The following is an 18,991-nucleotide window of genomic DNA, read 5'->3' on the forward strand; positions in this document are numbered from 1 at the left end:
CACCCCCAACACACACACACTTTTTTTCTTACATCTATTAACATCTCTTGGAACTACTGCTATAAGGAACACATTTTGCCAAAAGCTGCTCAACCATGAAGAAAAGGAAAGAGAAGTAGAACGGACTGACAGAAAAAAAAGAACTCTATTCTACTCTGAATTCTGTTACTAACTGGCTGTATGTGTATGTCAGACAAGCCACTTAAACCTATGAATTTGGGTCTTTCTCTAGAAAGTGACAGGACCACCTAATTTTAGAAGTCCCATTCTAGCACAGAATTTCTGACTCTAGTAGACAGAACAACTTGATTTATAATTATCTTAAACTATCAAAAATAACCAATCGGTGGCTGCAGACAGCATGTGTGTTTTTTTTTGCAGGTTCCCAATAATCAGTAAGTTAATAAAATGAATATGTTTTGATGGCAGAATGTTGAAAGACAAGAAACTAATAAAAAGTACTTGTTTTTAGCTGGAACTAGCATTTGGAAGTAATGCTAGCCAGAGGCTATTTCCACTGTGAAATGCACACTCAAAGTCCTACTGTAATATTATTTTAAGGGTCTTAGGAGGCCCCTCAGAGGAGACTGCAAGGTCAGGGCTAGAGTATGAGAAGTCCTAAGGGTTTTTGTTTTTTGTTTTTTTTCCTATAAACCCTGAGGTTGAAAGCTCTGGATAGCTCACCTAAATTACTTTCCTCTAACCCCTCACAGCCTGAATTTCTGAGTATTTCTTGACCAGTAGTGACACATTCCTCAGGCACTAATATAACCCAAATGGAAACTACAGGTCCTAGGAAATCCAGATAGGTCACAATGGGTTCATGTGAAGATCAAGGTGAGCCAGAAGATCTCACCTGCAAGCCATTTAGCAGCCCTTTAACTGTAAAAAGCAGCTCCACTTTCTAAGGCTACAGAGTTTATTTACATACAAGGTCTCTATGTAACATGCTGGATTTCTTCCCACTGTCATGGGTCAACCCACACTAGTCTCAGAAGTCAAGGGAAAGCTCTGCCAGCTAACCATTTCTTATCAAAGAGGGTGTGAAGAAACCTTGCAATTTTAACAATAACTAAGACCAGCATGTAAGGTGGTCTTACAGAGATCACTTGCAGGAAGATATTCATAGGAACTTCAGAACTCAAACAGCACTCACATAACATGGAATTTACGCTGAAAATCCCATGTCTTCTCTCTCAGAAAAGAGGGGAGCATACCTGTGTGGAGAGCTTGTATTTTCTCCCCTCCCATCCATTAGATTTACAACTGAATAGCGAATGTGAACTTGAAACTAATCTTTAATAAATCTATAAAATGCAAGATATTATGACCAAGTTCTGTACTCGCTTTTTACGGAAGTGACTTCTACTTCATCAACGTACGGTCTGTTCCTGAAGAAACCTCCTCTTTCTGGGTCAAATTCTGACTGAGAATGTAAAGGTAGGTTATCTTTGAGCCTTGAGCTTGAAACGCCTACCTTTTCCTACCACTTGATCTCTGTTGCCCTGTGAAAATTCTGTAAACCTTCCTCATTGCATCTGAGGAATCATGCTGGAATGCTTCTTTCTGGCTCGGAGGGTTCCAAGACCTCCCCAGCTAGTGGGCCTTGAATGCTTCTTTCTGGCTCGGAGGGTTCCAAGACCTCCCCAGCTAGTGGACCTTCCTAGTCCTTATGCTGTTGCTGTAGCAATGGGGCAGTTCAAGTTTCCTGATCATGGCTGTGAAGCACTCTGGGGCACCTCTGCTCCTGGTATTTCAGGGTGATATTACATCACTGCTGCTAATTTTGGTAGCTCTAAACTATTCTCTCAAAGACCTCTAGGAACCTGATATTTATGCTAATAATTACCCAGCAAGAAACATTAGCTATAGTTTTTTGCAATATCACTTTATACAGCTAAAATCACTTTGTATATGTATAGTAACTCATTGTATATATTTGTCTCTTATGAATATGTGCTTATTATATCTATAAATCAACCAGTATATAATTAACAAAAACAAATGATTTTTTAGCCTTTTAATGCAAAAAATTTAAATTTAGTATTACATATGATCTGGCTAAGAGCAAGAGGCCTTCTTATGAGTGATCTCCATCACCCTGTACAGTGCCTGGAACAGAACCTACAGTTTAGCCAACTCTCAATAAATGTTTTAGTGAATGAATGAATGATTGACTAAAGAAAAACATGAGTTACTTAGCGACCAAATCTAACACTCAGTGGAATAGCTGATTATAATCACTAAAGGATTCGTAATAGAAATAGAGATCTGTATGCAGTCTACTCCACAGAAACAGTCAGAAGATCTCATGGTAGCCTTTTCTAAATGAAATTTTTCTTAAGCAGTGTAAGAATAAATTTAAACTAATTATAATTATCAGTGACTTCTTAGGGAGATGTTTTAGGAAAAATTATTAATATTTCTACCTTTAAATACTTTCCAAAAAGGAAATCTTCAACACTTAAGAACTACCCCCCACACTTTTTTTTTCCCTTGGGACAGTGTCTCACTCTCTCACCCAGGCTGGAGTGCAGTGGCGCCATCTTGGCTCACTACAGCCTCAACCTCCTGGACTCAGGTGATCCTCATACATCAGCCTCCTGAGTAGCTCGGAGTATAGGCACACCACCGTGCCCAGCTAATTTTTTTTTTATTTTTTGTAGAGATGGGGTTTTGCCATGTTGCCTAGGCTGATCTCAAATCCCTGGGCTCAAGCAATCCACCCGCCTCGGCCTTCCGAAGTGCTGGGATTACAGATGTGAGCCACCACCTACAGCCTGGCCAAGAACCCTTTTCTCTTCCACATTCCCCTGGGAGCAGAGGATAGGCCTGATGATTGTTTTAAACAGTAGAAAGGGTTCAGCTAAGAACTACAGTCCACTCTCAGCCCTGTCATGTACTATAGGACAAGTCTTCATTCACAACAAATGGATAGCAACACCAATCTCGTAACACTGGGAAAACTGCATACAATATTCAGAAGGAACACTAATACAGCAGAATCTGCAGACAATGGAATCAAAGATCTGAGGGCAAATCCTACTAAACTTTACGACTTTGAGTTGGTCACTTTTCTGAACCTTAGCTTCTCCATCAGTGTAAAACTGATGTAAAATAATATAAAGCTATATGAAAGCTGATGTGATGTACTTGTGAAATAGAATGTGCAAAAGGACTGTGTAAAATGTAAAGCACTATGCTGGTTACTGTGATATCTGAGATATTTTTAAAGTTGCAATTCAATTCAACAAGCATTCAATTAGAGTCATGTGCAAGGCACTGTGCTAAGAGATGGGAAAATACTACATAAATATAAAATTCTGCTGAAAACTTATCGGCAGAGTTCCAAATAATGAAACAGATACATTTAACAAATCAGAGTACTGCTACACCTGAGATTTTTCACTTCAAACACCTGGAAGGAGAAAACCTACTAACAGCATGAATTTTATCATACTGTTACCATTCATAGCAGCTTAATAAGTATTTCACTTCAACGTGGTCAGCCAAGTTTTATAATTTGGCAATAGTGTAAACGAGCGTGAAGAGAAAAGGAAGAGGAGGAAGAGCTTCAGTCTTTGTATCTCCCAGGGTTACAATATAAAACTGAACATCAAATAAGCCGCCCCACCCTTACACTTATGATTTATTATTTCTTAAAGAGCGTATAATAATACATTGTGGGAGAAGGGTAGAAGATTCATTTTTCCTGCTCACTCAACTACACACTCAAAAGTGAAAGCCCTCTTCCTTGAAAAGTGACTGTCTTAGAAAAGTTTAACAATAGATTTCTTAAACCAGGAAAAAATTACACCATGTATTCTTTTAATAGCAGGTAGTTTAGAGTTCTTAAAATAACTTTATAAATATATAATATAGTAATATAGATAACCAAAGTGGAAAAATTTCAAGCCAGGGTACCAGTGTATAAAATGAAACTTTTCAAGCCATCTTAACAACAGTTAAGTGAGCAAACCACCAACTCTGAACTCTCAAGCTGTGTTTTAAAATACAAAGCAGCCCGCAGCAAATTCTCTCTTGTCCAGGCATTCTGTATGTAAGGCCAGGAGGTTTCTGCTTCTTTCCTGGGTTCTGCTTGCTAGGCACAGCTGAAAGGGCAGAAGGCCACAGCTGAGCTGAACTCACTGTCAAATTTGAACTTCCTAGAAAAATCACTGCAGAGGAAACCATGTCAACCTACTGAGGATTTCAGATCTTCAGAAATGTCATGGAAAGTCCTAAAAGAAAAAAAGATGGAATGATTAGTTGATTACCATAAAACAGTATTCTATTTTTACAATCTTTTGGAGCCCTAATGAGATTATATAGTCACTATTTTTTCTTAAGATTTTCATTGAGTATTGTTTCAAAGTCTGCTAGTTGTTGCTCATTCTCATTAACAAGAACTCCATTTTTTTGCTGGATCCATTGTCCAAAGGACTATTTCCCCAGACTCCCTTGAAACTACACATGACCACGTGACTACGCTTTGGTTAATGAGATTTAAGTAGAAGTGTTGTGCAACTTCTGGGCAGTTTCTTAAAAGAGAAGAGCAATCTTCTTCAGCTCTTCCACCTTGTTACTGGCTGGAAGTGGATATGATGATTGATGTTAAAGAGGAAAAACCACTAAGAGACCAAAGATTAAATGCCAAGTGGATACATTTTATTACAAAATAGAAAATGTAATCCAACAGAGAGTCCAAGCTGTAAGGGATGTGGTTCAGTGCAGGAGAAATGGGTTAGGTCTTTTCATCAAGTGACCTTGTACTTGAACTGTTTCTGACCCACATTAAACAAGCTAAGCGAACAATGTTATTGGCGGGTAATATCTGGGCTGGATGAAGGTGGCTGAGCACCGTGCTTGGCTGCTGCATACATGAAGTGTCTATCTCAGGACTGAGATAGAGAGAAAAAAGGCATGAGAAGTCTGACAGGGCAAATTAATGTGTCAGCTTTATCTTGAAGGCCATGGGAAGCCACTGTGGGAATTTTAAGCAGCAGCAGAGTAGAATATTTTGTTTCAGAAAAATCAGAGAAGCTGTACTATGAAGAACAGACTAGAGGGAGGCCAGACTGGAGGCAGGAACCGGTAAAGAGGCTGCTGAAGAAATCCTGGCAGTGGGTCACACCACTGGGAGTAAAGAGGATGAGTAGATTCAGGAAATTTTCAAGTAACAGAAAGTAAATCAAATGTACTCCCTTCCCAGCCCCAGTTTACTCTCTTTTCTCATCTTCTAAAGTGGAATGACAGCGAGTGCACCCCAACTGAAATTCTTAGGGTTAGCGTAAAGATCTGCAGCAGTGGGGATGGTTTATGGGGAGTATCTTTATACCTCATTTTGCAGAGACCCAGAGATGGGGTTTCACCATGTTGCTCAGGCTGGCCTCGAACTCCTGGACTCAAACGATCGCCTGCCTTGGCCTACCAAAGTGCTGGGATTACAGGCATGAGCCACTGTGCCCAGCGGATACTCATTTTTGATTGTACTTTGGGTATTTAATTATGAAAGATATAAACCTCAGGTTAAGAAAGCGTGTACAAAAACAGCCACAAGTTACTAAATCTTCCCTAGAGAAAGATAAAGCTGAGTTCCTAAAGGACCACATTCCAGCTGTCACCTTCCTCTCAAGGTGTAACAGAGGGCAAAGGAAAACTACAATATGGAGAATAGCATCCCTGGAAGAGTTCCTGGGATATACGCCTTACAGGATTTTCTGGGCTTTAATATTCAGAGACTGCTGCTCAATTTTTAGTAGAAGTGAAAGAAGTCTATCAAAGCAAGTCTGATTATCCTGTCCAAAAATCAAGAAAGTATGCATGATTACGGGGTGTTTTTGCCTTTCCCTACACATCCCATCTCCCTAAACAAGCCCACTATTAATAGAGAACAGAGGAAGTGAAAGGTTCTGATTATTCAGTAGAGGCCAAAATAGTTGGGAGCCCAAAGCTGTGCAGTATCCACTACATTCTCACTATCAACAGTGAGCAGCAGAGAAGGTCTTCCTTCCCACAATCTTTCCTTAGGAGAATGGGCATTCATCTGTGTGAACATAGTAGTCTAACAAGTTTTTTTGCAGTGTGAATTAAGAGGTATGTCTGCTTAATAAAATGCAACCGTCTATCCTCTACTGTCACACTGTAACAATATACAAATTCCTAGAAAAAGCCAAGCCCTTTCAGAGCTCATGCTTCTGTAGATACTATTCCCTCACAGCCCATTCATTCCTTCCACTAGGAATTGAGCATTCTGAGTACAAAATACTGTTGACAGAGGTTGACATCAGTAATTAAAATAGACTTGGTCCTAGCAGTAACAGCAACTATAGTCAAGTTGGGATGAGGGAGAGAGAAAAATAATCAAGTGTATAAATGAAAACTGCACTACAAAAAAAAAAAAGTACAAGGTGCAAACTTAAACACATTAAACTGGCAAGGAGGCCATAACCTAATCTTGGGGGTAGGAAACGCTTCTCTGATGAACTGACATTTGAACTGAGATCTGAATAGTTAGGAGTTCATTAAAAAGGAAAGATGGGGGATTATCCAGATGGGGGATTATCCAGTTGGAGGATTATCCAGATAGAGAAAGCAGCGTGCACAAAGGCCCAGAGTTTCAATGGCACCTGGTGTATCTGAGGCCTGATGGAAAGCCAGTGTGGCTGCACCTCGGACAGCAAAGGCCATGAAAGAAAAAAAAAAGAACTAAGAGGCAAAAGCAACAAATTCTAAGAAGGTGGAAAGTGGGTGGGACTGCTATGACCTGGCATATGTGATAGAGTTTGGCTGTCTGTCCCCTGCAAATCTCATGTTAAAATGTGATCCCTAATGTTGAAGGTGAGGCCTAGTGGGAGGTGTTTGGGCCACGGGAGCAGATCCCTCATGAATGGTTTGGTGCCCTCTCCAACAATGATAAATGAGTTTTTGCTCTATTCCTTCAGGTGAGAGCAGTTTGTTTAGAAGAGCCTGTCATCTCTCGCTTCCTCTCTCTCCATGTGACACACCTGCTCCCCCTTTGCCTTCCACCATGATTGGAAGTTTCCTGGGGCCTCACCAGAAGCAGGTGCTGGCAGTATACTTCTTGTAGAGTCTGAAGAGCCATGAGCCAAATAAACCTCTTTTCTTTATATAAATTAACTAGCCTCAGGAATTCCTTTATAGCAATGAAAAACAGACTAACACAAGACCCTAAAAAGCTGAATCTTAAACCAGTAGTGAGAAAGGCCCGGAAACATTCTGATTTATTCAGCGAAATCCCCCATAAGGCTTACAAACTGGTGACATCAAGTAACTCTGGAAGTAGGGTCGGAGATGGGGGTAAACACAGGACTGCTTTACAGTTTCCTTAACGAGCAGTAAGACAACACCCTCTGATATCCTCACCCCACCTCCCACCCAAGCCAAGCAGCTGACTCCACCCTCTCCCCTCCTTGGCAGAAAAGTAGAGGTTTTTTCCCCTCTGGAGAAGGTAAAACAAAAAGTCTCTGAACTAGTGCACAACAGGCAGAAATGAGGGTGGGCATCCATCCCAACACTGGGAGATTAAGTGAATGTTTACATCTTGAAGGCTGTCCAGACCCTTTCCTCCTCCTGGCTCCCAGGAGGCTGGCAGCCAGGCTTTTAGTCTCTAGCCAGGAGATTAGAAGCTCTTTCTTTGACGAATATACAAGCCCAAAAAGGGGATCAAAATCACTGACATTAAGGGCTGGACAAAGCAGTGGCCCTGCCACATCATATTATGGTAACACATATCATAATCCACCACAGCTTCTGAGTGTCTCACTCTTTTTTTTTTTTTTTTTTTTTGAGACAGAGTCTCGCTCTGTTGCCCAGGCTGCAGTGCAGTGGTGCAATGTGCAGTGGTGCAATCTCTGCTCACTGCAACGTCCACCTCCCGGGTTCAAGTGATTCTCCTGCCTCAGTCTCCCGAGTAGCTGGGATTATAGGCTCATGCCACCATGCCTGACTAATTTTTGTATTTTTAGTAGAGACGGTGTTTTACCATGTTGGCCAGGCTGGTCTTGAACTCCTGACCTCAGGTGATCCACCCACCTTGGCCTCCTAAAGTGCTGGGATTACAGGCGTGACCCACCGCGCCCGGCCATGTCTCATTCTTAACATGAGCCAACAGCCAAACACCTTCAATACCTGATATTGTGGTTATGTTAATACAGGTTAGTGTCCCTTATCTGAAATGCTTGGGACCAGAAGTGACTCACATCTTTTTTGCATTTTGGAATATTTACATTATACTAACCCCAAATCCAAGAATCCAAAATCCAAAATGCTGGCCAGGCGCAGTGGCTCATGCCTGTAATCCCAGCACTTTGGGAGGCTGAGGAGGGCAGATCACCTGAGGTCAGGAGTTCGAGACCAGCCTGCTCAACATGGTGAAATCCCGTCTCTACTAAAAATACAAAAATTAGCCGGGCATAGTGGCATGCACCTACCTGTAGCCCCCGCTACACGGGAACCTGAGGCGGGAGAATCATTTGAATCCAGGAGGCAGCAGTTGCAGTGAGCCGAGATCATGCCACTGCACTCCAGCCTGGGTGACAGAGTGAGATTCCGTCTCAAAAAAAAAAAAAAAAAAAAAAAAAATCCAAAATGCTCCAACGAACACTTTCTTTGAGCATCATGTTCACATTCAAAAAATTTCTGATTCTGGAGAGTTTCCAATTTGGGATTTGGGATGCTCAACATGTATGGCAAAGGTGGATGGATTTTACAGATGTAATGAATGTCCCTCATTAGCTGACTTAAAAAAAAAAGAAAGATTATGCTGGGTGGGCTGGGTCTAATCAGGTAAGCTCTTCTTTTAAAAAGTCTAGGGGTCAGAGACCGAAGTTAGAAAAATACTCTCCTGCTGGCCTTAAAGAAGCAAAAACCCAGATTATCAGCTGCCTATGAAGAGAGGCAGCCTCTAGGAGCCATGAGCCTCGGTTATACAACTACAAGGAAATGAATTATGCCAACAACAGGACTGCTTGAAAGAGAACCCCAATCCACAGATGAAACCCCAACTCTGACTGCAGATTTTCAGGTCCTAAGCAGAGGACCCAACCAAGTTTTCCCTGAACTCCCGACCCACAGAAGCTGTATCGTAAATGTATGTTAAGCTGCTAAACATGTGTAATTTGTTACATGTCATACAAAATATAAACCTGTACGCTAAAAAGGTACATTTTACTCTAAGGAAATAATACCTCAATAAAGGAAACCGAAAAAAATGTGCAAGTAGAAATGGAAACCTCTATAGTAAAGCTACAAGATGAAGTTGAAGAAATCACCCAGAAAATGGAGCCAAAAAGACACAAGTGAAAAAAGAGAGAAAGGATTTAAAATGTGAAATGCCCAGTCCATGAGGGTCAAAGTCAAAATAAAATAAATTTCTGAAAGAAGAAAAGGAAATCATGAAACAACTCAAGAAAAATGTCAGAACACCAGAACACAAGTTTTCACTTTTAAAGGTCTTAGCAAGTGCCCATCAAGACAAAAAACACAGATAAACAAAAAGATCTTATATGTCTTCAAACAGTTAAATTAACAAGAATCAATAATAAAAATTGCTTCAGACTTTTAACAACAATCCTAGAAGCTAGAAAGCAATGAAGAAATAAAGAAGTGTTAAAGAAAAAATTTCAAGCATAGAATTCTCTACATAGGAAAGCTATCGGATTAAGTTTGACATTAGGAAAAGCTTTTTCAGACATGCATCATCCCCCAAAATTTACCTCCTATGCATGTTTTCCCGAAAATCTGTAAGAGGATATGCTCCACCAAAAAGGAATAAATCAAGAAAGAAAATTATATAGGGTATAAGAAATAAGGATTCCAATGCAAGGGAGAGTTGAGGGAATACCCAAGGTGATAGCTGATACCAAATACCAAATACCAAAAGGACAGCACTCCACTGGGGCAGACCAGGGCACTTAGGACAGTCTTCTTCAGAAGACCAACTATGCCTGGTGCAACTGAACATACCAAGTGGAGAGGTGAGTGCCTGGTGCAGAGCTTGAGATGGGATTAGTTATAAGTACATGGAAAAGCAAAGCAAACAAAAACCAATATCTTTATTAACTCAAGAGAAAGCAAAAGTCGTATGGGTAAAGAAATATTAGAATATATGACAAGGCTCAAATATGAATATAATTTAAAGTCATAATAATGTAAAACCTGAATACTGATCTAACCAGTATCACCGTTTGTTTTGGGGGAATGGGTAGTGAAAGCTAACTTCTAACCTTCCAAGTGGGAAGTTATTAGATGATGCCTATATATGACCAAATCAGAAATAAACATGTCACTTCAAGATATGGAGGTAAATATCAAAATAATATAGGGTCAAAAAGTGGTTCCTCTTAGAAAAAGGAAGAAGAGGGAGAAGGCAAAGTCCTTATTTTTCACTGAGTTTTGTAGAAATTTGACTCTTTAAACTACATGCATGAGTAACTTTGAAAGACAAAGGCTACATGGGTCCTCACATTATCTTTTTCTACTCTGCCATACCACATAAGCATTTTGTACTTTTAGAAGGAGAAAGAGTTAAAAAGGTTTATTACCTCTAAAAGAATTCATTTAAGTTGCTTTCATTTCACCTTAAATACTAACTCTTGCTTTAGTAACTTGAAATCATTAAGTTTTTCTCAAAATAACAGCAAAATATTGATCAATTATCTTTTTTCTTTGTGTTTGGTGAGCCCATGGAACAGAGCCTCAAGTTAGCAAGTGCATTCTGTTGCTTTCAAGCACCGCTGGCTTCTCAGGTATCTGAGCACTTGTCTTTAAGAGGCAAAGGCAGAAAAGGATATCATAGTGTCACCACCACCAAATTGGGAAGACCCTTGTCAAAATCACCGAAGTACCTCTCCTTTTATTCTTTTGGAAAAACTGATTTTCCCCTGCCATCAACTAAGGATCACGCATTGGCTAAAATGGCCCCCTAACCAGCTCTAACTCAGAGACTTTACTACATTTGTTCGGAGTTGAAAGACCATGTCTCTCTTCACAAAATATAACACTAAAAACAAAATTAAGCAGAATCATGTTGTTAAAGAATTTTACATAAAAGTATAAAATATTTTCATTAAATGCATTGTCAGAACCAACTTGTCAGTGACTTCTTGATTACACGAGAATATCCAATGGCAGGAAAACTAGTGTTTTCCAATTGCAGATAACAAAGAGAATGCCATATAGTTTCTGGAAAGTTAAAAATCTTTTACTTTTTATTCTGAGACTGTCCTTCTTTTTTATTGTTAAAATGTAATTTCTGGCACACAACATAGAAAACTGTTTTTAAGTATCCACCTAAACTTAAAACCAGATGTATAACCAGACATTCCACTTTCAGGTATATGTCCAACTACAGTAAGTACTGTGCGCATGTCCACCAAAAGACATGTACAAAAACGTTCATGGCAAAATAAGAAATTTTTTTTAAAAAGAAAGTTCATAGCATCTTGAATTATAACAGACATAAATTGCAAACTACCCAAATATCTATTAGTCCTACAATGATTAAATGAGATTGTAATATATTCATGGAATGGAAGATTAGACAACAATGCAATAATGAACCATGAACACAGAAAAACATCCAACAACATGAATGAATCACACAGATACACTGTTGAGCAATGAGGACTGACTCAAGAGTATGTACCTACTATATGATTTCTTTTATATGAAGTTCAAAAACACGCAAAACTAATGAAAAGTGACTATGGTTAGAGTATCAGCAGGCAGTGGGGTCTGACTGAGAGGAGGCAGGGAAAAGCCTTCTAGAATAACAAAAATATTCTGTATCTTGGTATGGGTAGTGGTTACATAGGTGTGAGTATATGAAAAAATCAACCTGTCTATTTAGAGCTACATTTGGCTATTTAGATGTACATTTCACCATATATAAATTATACCTAAAGAAATTTAAGAAAATTATAAGACAATTGGGAAAAATTTTCAAACATTATAATTTATTTTATGAAATGCTGGTGACAGCAGATAACAGTAATTTTAACATCTGTACTTACAAAATAACACGTTGCAACTCTATATTGGTGTCCCAAATAATTTTTTCCCAACTTTGTATTTTAAAAATGTATAAACCTACACAAAATTGAAACGCTGGTACAATTAACAACCATATGTCCTTCATCTAGATTCACCAATTGTTAACATTTTGCTACAGTCACTTCCTCTTTCCCTCTCCCAGCTTTGGCGGAACTGCTAGCAAATAAGTGGCAGACATCATGACATGCCATCTTTAAAGGACATTCTTCTACAGAACCAAAGTATCATTGGTTATGATTGGTTATGATTGTATCATTGGTTATCAAAGTATCATTGTTAAATTGGTTAAACCAAATTTAACATTGATATATATTTAACATATGGTCCATGTTCAAATTTCCCCAATTGTTTCAGAAATATTCTTTATAGATTCCTCCCATCCCCAATCCAGAAATCTATCCCAGACTCATGCAATGCATTTGGTTGTCCTATTTCTCTTCCTTTTTTTTCTTTTCCTTTTTTTTTTTTTTTTTTGAGACAGAGCTCGCTCTGTCACCCAGGCTGGAATCCAATGGCATGATCTCGATTCACTGCAACCTCCACCTTCCAGGTTCAAGCAATTCTCCTGCCTCAGCCTCCTGAGTAGCTGGGATTACAGGCACCTGCCACCACATCTGGCTAATTTTTGGAGTATTTTTAGTAGAGATGGGGTTTTACCATGTTGGCCAGGCTGGTCTCAAACTCCTGACCTCAGGTGATTTGCCCACCTCGGCCTCCCAAACTGCTGGGATTACAGGCATGAGCCACCACATCTGGCCTGGTTGTCCCATTTCTTGAGTCTCTTTCAATCTGGTATACCATGTCCCACATGGTATTAGATTTTTTAAATTTATTTTTGGCTTTTCATGACATTAACAATTCTCACCCAATATAGGTCTTTTTTTTTTTTTTGAGACAGAGTCTCATTCTGTTGCCCAGGCTGGAGTCCAGTGGCACAATCTGGGCTCACTGCAGCCTCCGCCTCCTGGGTTCAAGCAATTCTTCTGCCTCAGCCTCCCAAGCAGCTGGGATCACAGGCGGGTGCCACCACACCTGGCTAATTTTTGTACTTTTAGTAGAGATGGGGTTTCGCCATGTTGGCCAGGCTGGGCTCGAACTCCTGACCTCAGGTGATCCACCCGCCTTGGCCTCCCAAAGTGCTGGGATTACAGGCGTGAGCCACTGCTCCCGGCCCCAATATAGGTTTTAAATTTTCTTGGTATATGAAACCCAAAACTCTGCCAACGATTTATATTTACTTAGTGTCTTCTGCAACCTTTATCACAGCATTGGTACTCAAATACCTTTATCCTGACAAGTCTGGATGAAGCTACTTATCAAATACAGAGACAGGACAGTTCAATGTATAAATACAGCTTATGATTATTCTGCTTTAACTCACCGCTGAGGCTGAGCAGGCCATGGGGTCTGGTTTGGCGTGGGAACTGAATTCGTGGGACTCACTAGCATGGCACTATAGATATTGGAAGCAACCACAAGTATGCAGAGAAGAATAGGACCGATGATTGCTCCTTCCAGGCCTAGATAGTATGCTCCACCGGCCACTGCCAAGCCTGTCAGGTAAGGATGGCCACCTCTGGAATAAAGAGCACGACCTTTAACACACAAAAACTGGAGTAAATCTGAAATACATTTCTAATACAATGTGCATTCTTTAATACACTATGCTTTTTAGCATATTATCAGCTTTCTTTAGATCTTTCTTTAGATCACCTCGATGCATACAACTGAACACTGACTGCAATAATACTGAGATGCAACAATTTTTTTTCCTATGGATGACATCTGCCTCTTTTTATAGCTCCAGGAATGAAAGAATAAAGTCAGCAATGTTAACAGATATTTTATACCCATTACAGGTGCCTGCCTATGATGGGTTAATGTTGGCTTAGGACTGGTTAGGAGTCACCTGTTAAGTTTACCTCCATCAAGGATAATTAAGTGAGCACAATTTAGCATGTAATTCAGTTAATTATGCTTTTATACGACGACGACAACAACGATAGCATCCCTGTTACTCATAGGTCAGACTTTTGGCAACCTCCTAAAATATAGTTTTTAACATAGGTAATGATAAAAGGCCTCTTGAGGAAAATATCTGTCACCAAGCCCAAGATTTGTATTTCACAGGAGAATCACAAATGCCCTCCAGTTATTACAGTATCACTTATGTAAGTGGAATGAAATAAAACAGAACACAGTAGCATAGCACATTGATAATGACAAGAAAGGACCACTGACATCAGAAGGACTGGGAAATAAGTCACATTCTGTTTGTTTCTAGTTTTAAACATAGATGAGAAGAACAATTCAGTGAGGGGCAAATAACTAAATATCCTGGAAGGATGTTCTATATTACAGTTAAATCAAAGTAAGACTTGTGGAGAACCAGTCTTCAGGAAACCAATAAATTATATTCATAATGTCTTTGTCTTTCTCATTCCAAAAAAAAGATTTAGGGCAGTATTCCATGTTTGCTAAGTAAACTTCTTCCCTAAACAACACATTCAAGGAAAACTATCAAAAATGCTTAAAGCTTTTTTTTCCGCTCCGTCACCCAGGCTGGAATGCAATGCCGCAACCACGGCTTACTGCAGTCTTGACCTCCCAGACTCAACTGATCTTCCTACCTCAGCCTCCTGAGTAGCTGGGACTACAGGCATGTGCCACCACACCAAATTAATCTTTATATTTTTGTGGAGAACGGGTTTCACCATGTTTCCCAGGCTGGTCTTGAGCTCCTGGGCTGAAGTGATCCACCCACCTCGGCCTCTCAAAGTGGGAGGATTACAGGCTTGAGCCACTATGCTCAGCCTTAAAGCTTTTTTTAAAAAAAATTAAAACGTATGGGAGTTTATGAATAAAAGCTTAACCTAGTAAAAAATACGGCAATTTAAGCCAAACCTTTTATTTCCCAATGACAACGTTTAAAGACAGTATCTTAGGCCAGGCATCGTGGCTCATGCCTGTAATCCCAGCAGTTTGGGAGGCCGAGGCAGGCGGATCACTTGAGGTCAGGAGTTCAAGATCAGCCTGATCAACATGGTGAAACCCATCTCTAGCAAAAATACAAAAATTAGCCAGGTGTGGTGGTACATGCCTGTAATCCCAGCTACTCAGGAGGCTGAGGCAGAAGAATGGCTTGAACCTGGGAGGCGAAGGTTGCAGTGAGGCGAGATTGCACCACTGCACTCCAGCCTGGGTGATAGAGGGAGACTCTGTCTCAAAAAAAAAAAAAAAAAAAAAGACAGTATTTCTTTAATTCCAGCTGTAAACCTTAATATAAAATTTACAGCAAAGTTTAAAGAAATAAAAGCACTTAAGTATAAATCATACTTATTTCTGCTCAAATGTCAACTGTGACACACTAGTTAACCACACTATGATGTTCAGCTTTTTAATTTTCTCTCTCAAGTTTTAATGTGACTGAGAACTGGCTTGATATACTTAATGCAATTTCTAAAAGAGATGTCAAAACCTATAAAAACAGACATTTATTTATTGTATTATATGGCTAAAGTGTTGATTCTGACTTAGATTTAACCTGTATTTACCATAGAACCATTCCAATTATATCTTTAGAGAGCTCTGCTTGCCAGAAATTAACTTGCTGAGATTTGGTTTCACATGGATATCTTCAGACATACAATCTAACAACATTTTCTCCAAAACCAAAGAAGAGATAAAAATAATCATTAACTGTTCACTGTACTTAAAATATTTGATGTACACCTGGTCATAATTCTTTTCTAGGTTAAATGTCACTAAATCAAGAGAAAATTATTCACAATTTGGTTTTAACCCAGGACATCATATATTAATATTATAAATATTACATACGTAATAAGAAAATATTGGCTGGGCATGGTGGTTCATTCCCATAATCCTAGTGCCTTGGGAAGTTCAAGGCAGGAGGATTGCCTGAGCCTAGGAGTTCAAGGTTCAAGGCTGCAATGAGCCATGACTGTGCCCTGCACTCTAGCAGTCTGAGTGAAAGAGATGTTGTCTCAAAAAAAAAGTTGCTCTGGAACTCTGGGGCAACAACAACCAAAAAAAAAAAAAACCCAAAATATGCCTTGTAAACAATATTATTTTAAATGAAAATTTCATTTGTGGGAACACAAAAGGCTATTTCACTGAAAACTCCTACTACCAGTTCCTTTGTATACCCCCAGGGGAAAAGAAATCCTCCTTTAAAAAAAAAAACAGAAATGCCTGGATGATTCACTAATAACTTAAGAAATTCTGTGGCTTCCTTACCCTGATATGTCAGAGTAGATTGCAGTATCTACAAAGTATGTTGGCAAGAGATGAAAAATCAACAGTAAAATGGCCTTGCATCCTAACCCTTGTGTCAGCCACAGGTCAAGAACTGCAGGTACTGCTGCCCAGTATGTCCCCAGGAATGGCACTGCTCCAAGGATTGCTGCTAACGCTGAAAAAAGAGTAAAAGAAAAACAACTGAACATCATCAGCAAAACACTAACAAAGCAAAAGAATCTAAGCAGTAGCTCCTCCTCCTCAACAATTTCCAACAAAACAAGTTAAATACTCACAAACTCAAATATTAGGGAAATGATATGCCCTACCTAACTGAATTTTCTAGCTAAGTAAAGGCTCAATATCTTAAAATGTGATACTAAAAATCTTTCTAAGTGTGTGTCTTATTTATGGATCTCTTCTTAAGCAACAAAATTCAAGGGTTCTATAGTTGTTACTCTCAATCAATAGTTAATATACGGTCCTATAAATACACCTACAGAACATGTGTCAAAACTTGTACTGAGTCCAAAGCCCAATCAGAAATTAGTTTCTAAACCTCAGCATAATAAAAATAAACAGAAAAAATCCTGAGTTGAAGGACCCTGCTTCAAGGTCATTCCCTTCCAGAGCAGTATGTTCAAGCACGCTTCCTCCATCTGGCTTCTCTCCAAGTTAAGAGTAAAGCAGATGTAGCTTCTAGTTCTAGTCCTACCAGAAGCCAGGTACGTGACCTTGGAAAACTGATCTCTCATCTATATGACAAGTCTACCACCCCGCCTCACAGGGTGCTTGCAGGTCAGAGGGTAGGTTTGTGGACATCACCGGAGGGAAGAACGTGAATGAACTTGAAAATGTAGAAGGAAGCACAGACAAATAGGGAAAGGGGGGGATATGGTAGAGGCAAATGTGGAAGGCAGAGATATTTAGGAAAACAAGCAGCCATAGAAATAAAGGAAGGAAAAGTAGAAGAAGCACCACAACAGATCTTAAGAGGTATGGAGGCAGCTTATGTGCCCTCAGAAGCATTCATCTTGCCCTGGGATGTAATCCCTCATGGACAAAGCTATTTTGACAACACATTGCTCCCTGCCAATCAGTTCAATTCAAACATTACTGAGAGCCAATTATGTCCTAGGTGTTATGCTAAGTGCTAGAACATTCATTCATTTAATAAACATGTAGGGCAACTGATATGGGTTTGGATCTGTGTCCCCACCAAAATCCCATGTCAAATTGTAATCCCCAATGTTGGAGGTAAAACCTGGTGGGAGGTGATTGGATCATGGGGGGCGGATTTCACCCCTAGGTGCTGTTCTCATGATAGTGAGTGAGTTATCGTGAGATGTGGTTGTTTAAAACTATGGTAGCACCTCTCCCCTCTCTTCCTCCTGCTCCAGCCATGTGAGACACGCCTGCTTCCCCCTTACTTTCCACCACTGTTATAAGTTCCTGAGGCCTCCCCCAAAGCAGGAGCCACTATGCTTCCTGTACAGCCTGCAGAACCGTGAGCCAATTAAACCTCTTCTTTATAAATTACCTAATCTCAGGTATTTCTTTATAGCAGTGAGAGAACAGACTAATACAGCAATTTTTCCTATGTGCTGGGTATGGTTCCAGCTGCTGGGGATACAGCAATAAACAAACACATTACAAATCATATTTCTGTTCCTAATGTGGACTAGATTTGATCTCAAGCCAAAAAATTTAGTTTTTTAAACTTGAGGAAGTAGACATTTCCTAGATGTATGTAAAATGGCTTAACTTTCCTTAAATAGAGAACAGTGGAAGGTATAATATGGTTGTTACCTGATGGTATGAAGACAATATTGATGCCAAATATAGTATGAGTCAGCCAGGTGTACAATCCATAGAAGCCAGCCATTTTGAGGGAAGCATCAAACACCCCTCTGGAATGCCCAAAGATAAAAAGAAAGAGTAAATAAACACAGTGTCATATTGTGATTCAGAAAAATCATGTGGCCACTTGATTCCAAATCAAGTAATAGCTTCAGTTTTTCTGCTGGCCTGAGAATGCTGTTTTCATTTTATTTCAAAGAAACATAAACACCTTACTTTAAGTACATTTACTAAGTTATTCTTTATGTAATATGAAATATGTTTTATTTGGAAATATGTTTACTAACTATTCCTTAAATTTCTGATGAAAAAAATAACTGAAACACCTTAAAATACCCTATTCTCTGAAATAATTCATCAACTTTTCACTCTGAAGCAGATATTTCACCACCAAAACAAATGAAAAGAAAATTAAGTGTGAATAACATGTTTCCAAGAATACAGTTTAACCTCTAAGAAACCCAGGCTGTGGCCAGTCCTCCCCTTCAGGAAAGAGCCAATGAGGGATAGTGTAACTTATATTTCACCATCTTTCTTTTCTTTAACAAAATCTTCCTATGTTTCTTAAACTATGCAACTAAGCCTACAAAGTAACATCTCTTACAAATGCTATCAAAGAATGTAGGTCATTGGGAGATAATTTGTGGGAAAAAAAAATTCCTAACTCCAAAGTAAAATCAGAGAGGAAAACACAAGAGAGATAAAAACAGACACATATATTTGGTGACTAATATAGGAATTCAATACATGAAAATCTGCAGTGTCAGGTGCTCTCTGTTTTTCAGTTGGAAGATTA

At 39.4% G+C, this 18,991-nt stretch overlaps 1 protein-coding gene across 2 annotated transcripts in view; it reads right to left on the bottom strand.

The window, feature by feature from the left end:
* Positions 1-3,811: 3,811 nt before the first annotated feature.
* Positions 3,812-18,991, bottom strand: part of TMEM245 (transmembrane protein 245) — a 98,612-nt gene continuing 83,432 nt past the window's right edge. For both annotated transcript variants that reach the window (XM_002820078.6, XM_024252091.3), the window contains 4 exons: positions 18,145-18,245; positions 16,336-16,510; positions 13,457-13,651; positions 3,812-4,241 (listed from right to left, as the gene is read on the bottom strand). In XM_002820078.6, the coding sequence (XP_002820124.6) occupies positions 4,196-4,241; positions 13,457-13,651; positions 16,336-16,510; positions 18,145-18,245 (517 nt within the window). In that variant the 3' untranslated portion in view covers positions 3,812-4,195. The remainder of the gene's footprint in view (positions 4,242-13,456; positions 13,652-16,335; positions 16,511-18,144; positions 18,246-18,991) is intronic.

Source organism: Pongo abelii, chromosome 13 (genome assembly GCF_028885655.2).
Source record: "Pongo abelii isolate AG06213 chromosome 13, NHGRI_mPonAbe1-v2.0_pri, whole genome shotgun sequence".
Taxonomy (NCBI): Eukaryota; Metazoa; Chordata; class Mammalia; order Primates; family Hominidae; genus Pongo; species Pongo abelii.